The sequence below is a fragment of the Juglans regia genome, chromosome 6 (genome assembly GCF_001411555.2).
Source record: "Juglans regia cultivar Chandler chromosome 6, Walnut 2.0, whole genome shotgun sequence".
NCBI classification, from domain to species: Eukaryota; Viridiplantae; Streptophyta; class Magnoliopsida; order Fagales; family Juglandaceae; genus Juglans; species Juglans regia.
In genome coordinates, this window is record NC_049906.1 from 12,807,446 (window position 1) to 12,821,331 (window position 13,886).

A 13,886-nucleotide genomic window follows, 5' to 3' on the forward strand; every position below is an offset into this window, starting at 1 on the left:
ACATATCAATCTATAAAAAGTTAGATAATAATAGGGTTACTACTTCTTTACTATTCTCTTTATTTTTTTAATTATTATTATTATTTTCTTTTACTTAATAATTAAGAAAATGATTATTAATGAAATTATATATTTTATATTTTTTTAATAATTAAGGATAAAAGAATACTTAAAAGAGAATAATAATAATAAATAAATCAAATATATTATGAAGAAAAGTTCTAAACATAAATTCTAGTATACTACAAAATATGTGATTTTATCTTTTACGCTCGTAATTCTTAGAATATGAAAAAAGAAAAAGATAAAAAATAAATAATTATAAATAAAAGTTATTATTGAAAATATTTATTTTATATATATGATATGATATTATTTAGACCATATATATTTTTTATTAAATGTTAAAAATAATTAATTAAAAATATCTGTACAAAAAATATAAAATATATATTACTATAATGACTTCTTAAAGAAATGAAACAGTGAAGTGGTAGAGAGAAGAGTGAAACCCACAAAATGTTACCGTTGAGCGTCTGAGACTTGCGCAGCAGCAGTGGAGCTAAGGATTTTCATTCAAGGAAATTCGGGTTTAGGGTTCCGTCCTTGAACGGAGAAAGAATAATCAGACTAAACCTAGAAGAAGAACCCGGACTTCCATGGAGAGTGCCTTCGCCAGCGCCTCTGCGATCACAGACCAGCGGCGGAAGATCGAGCAGTACAAGCACATTCTGGCCACTGTGATTTCCTCCAACGACGTTGTTCAGGCCAAGAAATTCATCGATCACAGTTGACTTTCTTTCTCGATCCTTTTTTTTTTTTTTGTAAAATTTATTTTTATTTCAACCACTAAAGCACTATTGTTTTACAGTTTTATCCGACGACGTTCCATTGGTGGTATCGCGGCAGCTTTTGCAGAGTTTTGCACAGGAATTGGGGAAATTGGAGCCTGAGGCCCAAAAGGAGATTGCGCATTATACCCTTGCACAGATTCAGCCACGGGTCGTTTCATTCGAAGAACAGGTTCATTTCGCCTCATGCCATGGAAGAATTCTTGAATTTTGGCCCTGGAAACTCTTATACAACAATTAGAAAATTTAAAAAGTCTTTTATTTGATGAGTGAGGAAATATCTTTTGCGAGAAGAAAATATGATTGCTATCTTACAATTTGTATATGTGGTCTTATGGTTATGTGGGTGCCAAGTGGTTGATTACATATTTTCAGATGTTAAAATAGAAGGACTCTTATGTGTGTTGCCTTAACTTTTCCTGATTACATGTGCCCGTGTAATCCTTCCATATTTCTTTTGTTATTATTTGGAATGTGTTACGTGTACAAAAATATTATTTGAAATGTGTTTCTCTTATGTGTCTGCTTTCCCTCGTGGTGTGCTGTGCTGGTTTCCCTGGCTGCTTAGTTTATTGTATCGTGATTGGAAAGTATAAATATCTTTCATGATCATCTACAAGCTACGCTATTCCAGTATATTTGGGAATTGAGTTCGTTTTGGCGCTATCTGTCTGTATGAGGTACAGGTGTTAGTTATCAGGGAGAAACTTGCTGAGTTATATGAGTCCGAGGAGCAATGGTCTAAAGCAGCTCAGATGCTCAGTGGCATTGATCTAGATTCTGGAATGAGGTCTGAGAGTATGATCCTTTGTTAATTGTTAATTTTTAATTTTTTCCCGATAAAAAAAAAAATTGTTATTGGTTTTAGAAGTGTGCTCTTAAAGGTGGGTATATGTATGGTGTCTTTTCTGCATGTAATCATCTTGGTAACATTTCTTCCTTTTGCTTTGGATGCCTCCTTCAGAGTGATTGATGATACATTCAGGTTGTCAAAATGTGTCCAAATTGCTCGCCTTTATCTTGAGGTATTAACTTTATTCTGCCAGCATTATCATTAGATCGAGAAGATTGTACTAGTTGTTAATATTGAAATGCATTTTGCACATTAGCTTCACTGGAAGTTTTTTCTATTGACAATGGTGTTGGTAGGTGTGTTAAGAGGTGTGTGTGTGTTTGTGTGAATTCTGGAATGACCTTTGGTGTAGAGGCCAAATTCTTAAGGAAGCCTACCCAACTTTATATGGTATTGCACGACGATAGGAGGCTACAGTCGCAGAACTCATGGATCTATCTAGTGGCTCTCCTTGATGGAATATCATTTTCATTAGAGTTGCGCAAGACTGAGAAATTGACGCATTTGCAGATTTCTTCCATCTTGTGTATAACTATGGAGTGAATGGAGGAGCTGATACGATGATGTGGTCACTGTCCAAGAAGGGAAGATTTACTGTCCGGTCGTACTATAAGTCCCTAATGAAACATGTTACATGAGCATTCCCATGGACGAACATTTGGAAGACTAAGGCCCCTCTAAAAGCTTTTTTTTTTTTTTTTGTATGGACAGTTTCATTAGGGAAGATTCCACCTTAGATAATCTAAGGAAACACCGACTCATTGTGTTGGATTGGTGTTATATGTGCAATAAAAGTGGGGAGTCCATGAATCACCTATTATTGCATTGTGATGTGGCTATGAGTTTGTGGAATGATATATTTGCTAGAGCGGGGCTCCTTTGGGTGATGCCAAGAAGGTTTGTTGAATTTTTAGGCCTCTGGGGTAATTCTCAAATTGCAGCTATGTGGAAGATGATTCCAATGTCTATCATCTGGATGGAGAGGAATGGTCGCAGCTTTGAGGATCGTGAACGGACAATGGACGAGCTTAGAACTTTTTTCCTTCAAACTCAGCATCAGCGTACATGACTTTGTTGTATCTTTAGACACCCATGCCTAGGTGTTGCTCTTGTATATGCCCTGCGTACTTAGCTTCGCCTTTCTTTAATAAAATTCATATTTACTGATAAAAAAAAGAGAGGGGTGTGTGTGTGTGGAGCTCTTCTATACTGAAGCCTCCTTTTAACTACACACCACATTCCAACTGACATGGCAGATGCTAGATCATTTTTATTAAAAATATACAAAACGTGGAATAATCAAAATTATATCTCATTTCCCTGCGTTAAAATTCCAATCTATCCCAAAATCCAAACCCGTCATCCCCAAATCCCGGCCTCCCCTAAACGGGATCCAGCATTCTCCCAACCATTTCTTCAACTCCATTTCTCCTCTCTTTCTCTCTCACTCAACCTCACTATCGACAACCACTATCTCACTCAACCTCACTGCGGCATTCACTATCGAGCCAGACACGACCTAACTGGCAACTAACTCCTCCACAACTCAGCAAAGCTTTCTTCTTGATCTCGATACGGAATTCATTCAAGATGATTTTACCTGGAATGAACCTGTCAGATGAGCATTAGCCTCGTGAGTCTCTCTCAAATCTTAAGTTATTACTTGATCGGAAAGCGAAGTAGTTGAGCTACTCAGATGAGATTTGGGTTGAAGTGTGAGAAGAATGTTGCAAAAATGTTTTACTTACAAAAAAAAAAAAAAGAATGTTGCAAAAATGGATCTTCAAACGTGCAGGGGGAGAGAGCTTTAAACTAGTACCAGAGGCTGAGAGCTTACAAACTCAGATGAAAGAACAAGGAGGGGGGGAAGGGGGGGAGGGGGGGAGAGAACAGCGTTGGGAGAGGTTATCTCCTAGATTGCCCCCTTTTTTTATTTTTTCTTTTTAAATGGGTGAGTAGATGCGGTCTGCCACGTACTAAACTGGTGTGTGGTGTGGGGTATCAAACCAGCTTCAGAATAGATTTTCTTGTGTGTGTGTGTGTGTATGTGTCTCGGGTGGAATAGCATTGGTAACTGTTACTTTGGTATTCATCTTAAACAACATCAGCTGTGTATAATATAACTAGCTGAAAGACACTAGAATTAAGTTTGTGGGTGCTTGTTCTTCCATTCATATTCAATATAAACTGATGTCTCGCATGGAAATCTTGGTAAATGTCAGTATGGAGTAGAGGCATTGGTGTGTCTCAATTTAACAAGTGGTTGACATATGACCTGTTCACAGGATAGACTGATTAAATCTCTATATACATAGTTACTTATTAAAAAAGATGCCAATATGGGTAGCCTCTTAAATCCATGGGTCATATGGATGAAATTTCCCCTGCACAATTTCTTGTCAGTACCAGATCAGCATTTAGGTTGGTTAATCTTGTCTCGAACTTGCTGGTGTTGTTCAGTTGTTGACTTTCATTTCTTATGCAGCATCTACCTTCCAGTGATGCACTTTGTTCATGGTTGGAATGCTTGAATAAGGAATTTGAGTCTTACTAAGTTACTATCGTTGACTATTGTTGCGTGCTTATGTCACAGGACGATGATGCTGTCAATGCGGAAGCTTTTATTAATAAGGCTTCATTTTTGGTTAGCAATAGTCAACATGAAGTTTTGAATTGGCAGCATAAGGTTTGACTTTATTTATATATCAGTGAAGGTAATTGTGTTAAGGAAAATGCTATTTAGCCCCTCAATGTTACCGCTTGAATATTTTAATATTTTTAATATTTTTTAATCTTATTTAATGATTAAGGAAGTGATTATTAGTGAAATTTTATATTTTTTTAATTTTTTTCTTAATGATTAAGGATGTTAAAAAAATATTTACAAAAAAATAATAATAAAAAACTACACATTTGTGCTAGCGGTATGCCCAGCGGTAAGTGCTAGGCGGCCCGCTAGCACCTCCCTTGTGTTAAAGGCTGCATTCTTTAGCATTCTGCTAATTTTTTTTCTTTTTCTTTTATTCATTTTCAGGTCTGTCATGCAAGGATTTTAGATTTGAAGAGGAAGTTCTTGGAAGCAGCATTGCGATATTATAGCATATCCCAAATTGAAAAGCGGAAAATAGGAGATGAGTACGTGTTTTTGGATTTTACTTATGTTTTCCCAGCCTTTTTATATAGAGTTATGCTATTATAAGGTCTCTACACCACACTGCGTACGTGTCATAATTTGATTTGGATGATAAATTTAAAATTTGAATCTTACAAATCAAATTTTACCATTTAAGTGATGTGGATGGTGTGCTTTACATACAGACTTGAAAATAGAATAACTCTTTTATTTTATTTTATAAGTAATAATATTATATATATCAATAGGAGTAACCAAGTACACTGGACATATACAAGAAAACACCTAGCCCATACAAGAGAGCCCCTAATGACCCAAAAAGCCCATGAAACCTACCCAAAATACACCAAGCCCAAATAGCTCTTTTATATAAGGTTAATAATGAAAAAGTGTATCATATCTGTTGTGTCTGCTAGTTATTTCTGTTCTCGATGCTGGTTGCTGATATTTTATTGAATGCTGCTTGGCTCTATTGATTGTTTTCAATAAATCAGCATGTCTGGTTACAAGTATCTCTTCATTTGCTGCTTTTATTGTGTGCTGTCAGGTTTTCAAAGTTTTTCTCTAATTTCCTTTAAAGGATTTGAGTCCTAGAAGTTGTATTTTATTTTTCTTTTTGATAAGTAAACTCAGAAAGAAATTTCCAGAAGTTGTATTATAACCCTGTCAACCTCTTCTTTATCCTTTGTACATGAGGATTATCGCTTTTCAATGAGTTAAGCTTCATGACTGACCAAACTTAATCACAAGTCAAATGTTAAGAATCTGATTTTAACAATGTTAAATCGTGCATTTTGTGGCATTGACTATGGTACTGATGTCAGTCATGAGTTAACAATGTTAAATCATGGGTTAGCTTCATGTTAAGAAGAAGAGTTGAGTACTGATAAAAAAAAAAAAAAAAAAGAGTTGAGTAATATTGTTAATGTTGAATATGCATTTGCTCAATTATCTTGGTCCTATTGCATTGAATTTTTTAATATAATTGCTATTGCATTGAACTTGTGTGCAAATTTCTACTTTAATATTTCAGAACATATCTTAAGATACGAATACTTGTATTTAGGAGGACTTCTTCAATTAGCTCAACTTTTTTTTTCTACTTATAAAACTAAAAACTGTTTGAATTATTGAAAGTCATTCTGCTCCCAACTATACCTTCAAAAGGAGAAAATTTTTGGATAGCCAAGGCATGGTTAAGCCCTGTATAGTGATTGGAGAAAGAAATAAGTTTTATTTAAGTAGAATATGATACTACTACATATGGATCACTTCTTAAACAGGTTTGGTCTGGAATAAAGCATTCGAATCAAATCTTATATATGATTGTCTTGGGACCAATGAGTGCTTTCTCTCTCCCCCGCTCCTTTTTGCTCTTTGGCACTGGAATCTGGAATTGTAGCTCATAAAAGGTTGGTTGTTCTCTTTTCAGGGAGATTGATGAGGAAGCATTGGAGCAAGCTCTTTCTGCTGCTGTGACATGTACGATTTTGGCAGCTGCAGGTCCTCAACGTTCTCGTGTTCTTGCAACTTTGTACAAAGTAAACACCCCCCTATTGATGAGCAGTAGTTGCATTTTGAGAAATCTTTTCCACTATTTAATTGGTATGCTGGGATATGTTCAGGATGAACGGTGTTCAAAATTGAAAATTTATCCTATATTGCAAAAGGTACCCCCTTACACCCACCCCACTTATAGAATATTGCATGATGTTTGCCCTTTTTTCTCATGATTACTTATTTACCATTATGATGTCAAATTTAATTTGGAGGCTGTTTATACTAGGTGTATCTGGAGAGAATTTTGAGAAAGCCTGAAATTGACGCCTTTGCCGAGGAATTAAAAGCACATCAAGTTATGGCCAATTTTGCTTTTTTCTTTATTATTCAAGTCACATTTGCAGCATTTACGATTGTCATAAGCCATGCCATAATGCATTTGTCTTCTATAATTTTTTTCTACAGAAAGCACTTCTGCCAGACAATTTTACTGTATTGGATCGTGCTATGATTGAGCATAATCTTTTGAGTGCAAGCAAACTTTACACAAATATAAGGTAAAAAATATTGCTATTAATTTTTCTTTACCTGTGTTGTTGCAGGCAACTAAATAAAATATTTCTTTTTCATGTTTCTGCCATAGCTTTGATGAATTGGGCACCTTGCTGGGCATTGCTCCTCATAAGGTATGTTCCTGTTTTCCGACATGAAGGCTGTTTTGTTGCTGTTTTCAAATTCCTTGTTTCTGGTATGTAGTGGACATAGTGAACAGTAGAGCTAAAGAATATGTTGGTCAAATCACTTTATAGATGGATAGGGGCATATAGTATTTCATTGTTTTGAATTTTTGGATTTTTGTTGTTCTTGTAAATCATTAAAGGGGTTATCTCTATATACATCTTGTATACTAGGGTTGTGTTCCTTTGTGCTTTTAATAAAATGAATTTACTTATTGAAAAAATTACATACAGTTAACAGAACCGTATCTTGGCCTCTTAAAAACCCTTGTAGTTGAGCTTTGTTCTGGTGCTGCTTGTTTAGAGCATTTGTGTCATTGATATATTTTATTTACTTTGGGACATTCCAGTGTTACTCCTCTAGAGCTTCCAGGATTACACTGAAATCTGATGGTGTTAGATACGTGCTTTTATAAGGGAAATGTTTTGTACACAACAGTGCAAAAAAATTGCCCCGTCCCTGCACATTCCGTGTAACCTCCCCATGTATATATCACCACTCCTTTTATAATCTCTCTCTCTCTGTGATTGTATACACTTTGAACAGTGCATTGTGGTCCATTTTTCTTGAAAGCCAAAATATTTACTTGCAGGCTGAGAAGATAGCATCAAGAATGATTTATGAAGATAGAATGAGGGGATCGATTGATCAGGTAGAATAACTGCTTCTGGCTTCAGAGGGAAGAAATTATCTTTACAGCTATTAAGTGCTTCAATTATAGGGATGTTTGATTGCAAACATGTTTATACCAAAGAATTGGAAATACTAGAATTAAATTGTTATCCTTTTTGGCCCCTTTCCATCTTGTCCTTACAGCAAACCAGTTTTTTTTTTTGTCAAATGAATCACCTGGAGTTGGACTAGAATATTTTACTGAACTCAAGTCACATCAGTTTTGAGGATACCCTTTTTTCCCCAATTTGCTCCATGGGCTAAATTCAAATTTGTTCAATTTCTTGTTGGATGGCATCTATCTGAAAAGTTTTTTATCAGGTGGAAGCTGTCATACATTTTGAAGATGACACTGAAGAGCTGCAACAGTGGGATCAACAGGTGATTCCCTTGCTTTGGTTGAATTTGTCTCACTAGTTGACCTAAAAATCACTATATATGTAATGCAACAAACATGCACATAGACCTCAATTTTAGAAGTTGTCTGCTCAAATGATTTCAACATGTAACCAACCCCTTAACCCTCCCCTGAATTCATAAGCCTCCGAATGAAAGTGAAAATTATACAATGGTGTGGCAGCATAAAGCAGCTATAGGTCCAGAAATGCAATATTGGCTGATAAGTAGCTCTCATAAGTTTCCCTTTCAGCAGCTCTTAGTTTTGTTCTTTCCGTCGGTTGCAGATTGTAGGCCTGTGTCAGTCTCTCAATGATGTCTTGGATAGTATGGCAAAAAAAGGCTTGGCAATCCCCGTCTGATCGATATTTCCAATGACCGGAAGTTTTCTTTTTCCCTTTTTGACTAGTATATCTGCTTCAAAAGATGGCTGTTCATTATTAGTTCAAGTTGGGTGAAGTTTACTTATTATGTAATACTAAATGAAACTCTTGTTTATCTAAATATGGAGTTTCTGTCTAGAACGAGGTGGTTATTCCTGCTCTTTTGGTAATGGGTTGTGTTCTTGTGGCCTCCCCTGTCATGTCCCTTCAACTACTGGAGATCATCATTCTTCTCAACCTGCTTCAACCTGTCTGTATGAGAAATTGTTGTACAGTATCAATTTTCAGGGTGGGGACCGAGAGCGGAGGGCCACAACAGGTGAAGGTTGTGGCGGAAGGGGAGATTATGTATCTGTGTGTATGTATATGTATATAATGGATCCAATATTATTGTAAAAAGAAGAAAATATGTATATATTATGCGCTTTGTTGATTATATTTTGTGAAAAAACATATATATTAAAGATGGAATTTTATTTTATGAAACTTGATAGTTGGTCATGTTAAAGTTCTAAATTTGAATAAATTAAAATAAAATCATATCATATTTCTTGTTCATGTATTTTTTATGGACGAAAAAATTGATTGAAGAGGCCTAGGAAGGATATAAAAATAACAAATATTAAGGGATTAAAAATATACCTTCTAGTTTTAAAAAAGGGGTGACTTTTAGTTTTTCAGAAATCAATAGATGCTTATAGAAGTCAAAATTTTGGGTTTTTTAAAAACTCATATCTTCAATATAAAATTTGATATTTTTTCTAATAAGAAATAATTTGTATAAGTTCAAAATAGGTAAGTCTCGGGTAAGATTTTGTAAAAAAGTAGAGAAAAAGTTAAAAAAAAAAAAATTATTCTCTATTAATGGGATTTACCTTTTTATAAATGGCTTGTACAAAATTTGTCTATTTAGAACTTGAACTTAGCATTATTCTATTATCAAGGATTTAGATGGAGCTCTAGTAGAGTTTTCTTATTTTAGAAGAATTTTAAGACGTTTTTCCGATTTTGAACGATGATATTTTTTTTTTTAAAAAATCTACTCAACTTCCTACTATTCATACAACCTCCACACTTCACATTATTTTTAATTTTTATTATTTTTTTCTTTTATTAAATATTTATTATATAAATAATGAATAAATAATTTAAAATAATTTAAAAAGAATAAACTCAAAAAAAAATTTTAAAAAAATATTAAAAATTTAAAAAATTTAAAAAAGTGTGGAGTGTGGAGTGTGGTGGAGGTTGTGTAGCAAAGCTCTTTTTTTTTTAGTGATTGTGATAATTGTTTTGCCCTATGATTATCTTGTAACTGTAATGACCGTTTTACCACTTGTTTTAGTGATCCAGTTTAATAGGCAAGGAATTGAACATTTTACTCCTTTTGTTGTGGGTCATATGTTTGGCAAGTAGGATGAGCATCTCATTTTATATTACAAATTTTTCAAATTTTTACATAAAATATAATAAATAATTCAAAATTTTCAAATTCTAAAATAATAATAATATTAAAAAATAATATTTTAAATTTTTATCTAAAGTAAAAATTCTCATCTCACAATTGTTTGTATGTGAACCGTTTTTACATGCTTGTTTTCCCCCTTTTTTATATTAGAATATAAAATTATAACTAAAATGAGAAACAAAATAATTTATAAAATTGTAAGAACAAATATAAATTACAACTCGAGGGGGAAATTGTGGATTTGGATTTCGGGTTGGAGTGGTGCTCACCAAGCCTAGTGTTATCACGCTTCAACTTTAAAAATAACACGAATTGAGATTTTATAAGCGATTTTTATATCCATAATCAAAGTTAAACCATTTTAGTATCATATGGACATTAATCCCTAGGAGTTGGATTACATTTCCATCATGCATTCGGTTAGAAATTTCTAATTCCACATCCATGTAAATCAAGACAATAAAATGGCGGATTTCCTGACAAGGCAGGAGGAGGAGGGAATGAATTGTACATACGTGGATTCTGATGATTTACCCCACCGTGTTAGAGGTATGCTAAGTGTAATACCCTATATGATATGAATAAGAGTAGGTGGTATATGAAATCCCACATTGCTTCAGAAGGAAAAATTCTTGCTCTTTATAAGATTCTAGTAGAGCTCCAATTGTATCATTGACTAGTCCTTTTGGAGTATAGACAATGTGGTAGTTGGATTATCTTGATTTGCTTGACCTTAATTTGGTTGCTTGGCGGGGTTTGGTTTTGTGTTTGTCTTAGTCCTGATTGTTTAAGTTGTTCTCCACCAAAAGTGAGAGTTTGTTTTAATAAAATTTCAAAGTGCCGTCCTCCATTATTTTAAACAAAAAATAAATAAATAAATAAAAAATCAAGGGCGTAAAAGATTTTTTTTTTTTTTAAATTAATAAGAGTGTAAAAGAACTTGCTCATTTACTCGGGTTATTCAGTGAAAAAAAAAGTATGAATTATAAAACTAGGAGATGGATGCACCCATTGCCATTTGATGTTAAAAAGACCAAAGAAAAGAAAAAAAGAAGACAACTTGAGAAGAATCTTCTCTGTTTCTATCTGTCCCCCCATGCACATTTTTTTTTTTATAGCTTTCAATAATATACAAAAACTAAGGGATTAAAAAATGCTTAAACTTTCCTCATTATTTCCTCAAGCAACTAAAATTACAAAGTTACAAGTTACAGAGATTGGCAATTCAAATAGCTCCATAAAGCCAAACAAACTATCTTGAGGACAAAAACTGAATGAACTCTCAGACTTTTAAGGTAAAAGTTCATGCAATTGATTCAACAAGTCAATTGCTCTCATCTCCAACTTGATTACTTTTAAACAAACTCTCTCTTCTCTTTGGAAAACCAGAAGATTCTAAAGTTGAACCCCTAAATTTTAACTCTGAAGATGCTCTGAAATTAGCATCAACAGAAGCTGGTCTAGAGTTATGATCTACAGGACCTGGTCTAAAGGAACTGGTTGCTCCGCCGGGATAACGTGTGGGAGAGACATACCTTCTCGATGGACCTCTGAGACCACCACCTCTAAGATCCATCATATCAGCACTTCTGGAAGAAGAGTCCACGAAAGATCTATCTCCAGAACCAGTTCCTAAAGGGGCTCCAGTTGTAGCTGATGTGGAGCTAAAGGGGTCATCTGGACCCCATGAAGTAAGCGCTTCCTTTTTCTTAGCAAAGAAATGCCAAGCCCCAAACAGGAAGAGTAAGAAGAACAATACAGGGCTGGTCCATAGCATTGTATTATATTCCCCTTTAAATAAAGGAAGGTTAGAGTGATAAATTCCAACATACCCACTTCCAAGGCCGAGAACAACAAGCTTTTCACGGTCACTGGCTATTAAGGGTATCACCCTTCTTCTTTCGGCATCCACATCTGTTGTCTGATAAGTTAGAAAAGATGATCGGACTTCATCCAGACTAGTAGAGAAAACAGGCCGAGGCGCACCAACCCTTGCATAATGCCGAGAGGAAACATTGTACACAAAGGCCCTCTCCTTGCTAACAACAAGCAAATACCCCTTAATAGCCTGAAAAGCCAGAGGCCCATCCATGTCAAACTTCCTCTTGGATCTAACCCTACATTTGAAGTTCATTACATCCCCCAGAAGCAATACCTGAATTAAATCACCCTCTGATGTAAACCCATATGCTTTAGACCGCTCCGTGGCATCAAAAACATAATTTCGAGCTAGAGAATGGTTCGATCCTTCACAATCGGACTCCTTAACTTTCATACTCCTCAAATCCAACGACCCTGCGCCACTCTCTGTCAGAAACAAAAGCCGTTGCTTCAAGAATGCAAGTGGCTTGTTCGTTGGCATTGTTGAACCATAGAGAGTTCCATTTTCTGTGAAAACCCTAATTTTTCCACTACCATCAACAGTCAAAATGTACCTCATCCTCCCAACATAATGCACTTCCAAGATATTTATTGGCGACAAATCTTCCCCACTTTCAGCAAACACAAACTTACCTACATTTTCCATAAAAACTGAACTCCATTCTTCTCCAGTTGAGCCCTCCCATACCCGATGCATTAAGATTGCACCATTCTGATGTCCTGTCACCACAACACTCTCATTCTTATAAACCGACATGTACGAAAGTATGGCCGTTATCGGTGTCTCAGACATTGTATAGAACTCAACCAGGACATCCCCATTTCTCAAAAACACATAAACTCTCCCTCTGTCATCCCCAACCGCCACATACTTGCTGAGCCCCTCGAAATCCCGAAATGGCAACACATTCATACAAGTTGCGTCCGAATCCAATTTCACAGCTGAAACAAACTGAAATCTCTCCGACCAAAACGGACTATACTTTGTTACTGAAACAGCCCTCGCTCTCTCTCCCTCTCCCTCTCCCTCTCGAGTTTTACTCTCAAGGCCTTCATCCTCGAAATCTTCAGCCAATCTTTCAGCCTCGTGATCTATTTTACGAATCTTATCCTTTACATGATTGTGCTTGTCATCCGAAGTAATCGCCACCTTAGGAGACTCCGGTAATTTTGATTCTAATCTAGTAACTATTTCACTAAGGTTTCTCACTAAATCCTCGAGTTTATGTAACAAAACTTGCTGTTGAACAAACTTACGACTAAGTTCTGTTTGGGCTTCACTGTGCGGATCGTGACCGTGATCTTGATCGTGATCGTGATCGTGATCGTGATCGTGATCGTGATCGTGTTCATCTCGGATAGAGACAGAGTTCGAGCTAACCAATACCCTAGAAACAGAACCGAAAGTGAAGAGCAAATAGAGTAGTAGGATATAGAAAGACTTGCCTTTGTGGGGATTTTTCGCCATTGGAATGAGGAGGAGCTGCGCACACGCGTGAGATTGCAGATGTGTGTTTGGGGGAGTGGATCTGGGAAATTAAGAGCACTTGGAGGAAATCTTAAATGTTAGATTCAAGGAATCTGTGGGAGACAAGAGCTGAGCTGAGTTTTGAGGTTTTGACCATTGTCCGAACGGTCTGCGTTAGGGCAAAGAAGTTCCCGAGTTTTCCATCCCAAAAATACGCACTTTCCTTTTTACTTTTTTAAGGTAACCACTAAACATTATCCGCTTAAATCGAAGGAAAAACTATCCTTGCCGTACATTTAGTCCTGTAAAACTTTGACACGTGGATGCATGTTAGAAGAAACTTTGTATTTTTACCAACTGACAAGGATGGTTTGGACTTTTTGACATGTCCCACCTTCCTAGCTTACCAATAACAAAACGCACCGGCTTCTACCGTTTTTGAGCTCACTGGTCCTATCAATATTCTATATTTCACTGGTCCTATCAATATCCAAAATCTCACCATTCCAAAGCCAATTTCAAAACCCATTTTTTTTCCATAAA

The 13,886-nt window shown here is 35.6% G+C and overlaps 2 protein-coding genes across 2 annotated transcripts; one reads left to right on the forward strand and one right to left on the reverse strand.

The window, feature by feature from the left end:
* Positions 1–489: 489 nt before the first annotated feature.
* Positions 490–8,962, forward strand: LOC108995569 (COP9 signalosome complex subunit 4-like). Its single transcript, XM_018971155.2, has 14 exons — positions 490–789; positions 872–1,023; positions 1,538–1,641; positions 1,816–1,876; positions 4,298–4,390; positions 4,739–4,839; positions 6,270–6,378; positions 6,463–6,507; positions 6,624–6,692; positions 6,803–6,894; positions 6,981–7,023; positions 7,668–7,727; positions 8,069–8,128; positions 8,431–8,962. Exons 1-14 carry the CDS (start codon positions 660–662, stop codon positions 8,503–8,505), a joined length of 1,194 nt encoding a protein of 397 aa, XP_018826700.1. The 5' UTR covers positions 490–659; the 3' UTR covers positions 8,506–8,962.
* Positions 8,963–11,135: 2,173 nt separating this feature from the next.
* Positions 11,136–13,568, reverse strand: LOC108995562 (uncharacterized membrane protein At1g75140-like). The gene has a single exon (XM_018971144.2). It carries the CDS (start codon positions 13,341–13,343, stop codon positions 11,319–11,321), a length of 2,025 nt encoding a protein of 674 aa, XP_018826689.1. The 5' UTR covers positions 13,344–13,568; the 3' UTR covers positions 11,136–11,318.
* Between the last annotated feature and the right edge of the window lie 318 nt (positions 13,569–13,886).

What these genes read in the sequence shown, in the direction of transcription:
- LOC108995562 (XM_018971144.2), bottom strand. Translation starts at nt 13,343, where the DNA reads ATGGCGAAAAATCCCCACAAAGGCAAGTCTTTCTATATCCTACTACTC.
- LOC108995569 (XM_018971155.2), top strand. Translation starts at nt 660, where the DNA reads ATGGAGAGTGCCTTCGCCAGCGCCTCTGCGATCACAGACCAGCGGCGG. An exon ending in AGGAATTAAAAGCACATCAA is followed by an intron (nt 6,693 to 6,802) that starts GTTATGGCCAAT and finishes TTTTTTCTACAG; the next exon opens with AAAGCACTTCTGCCAGACAA. An exon ending in TGAGGGGATCGATTGATCAG is followed by an intron (nt 7,728 to 8,068) that starts GTAGAATAACTG and finishes GTTTTTTATCAG; the next exon opens with GTGGAAGCTGTCATACATTT.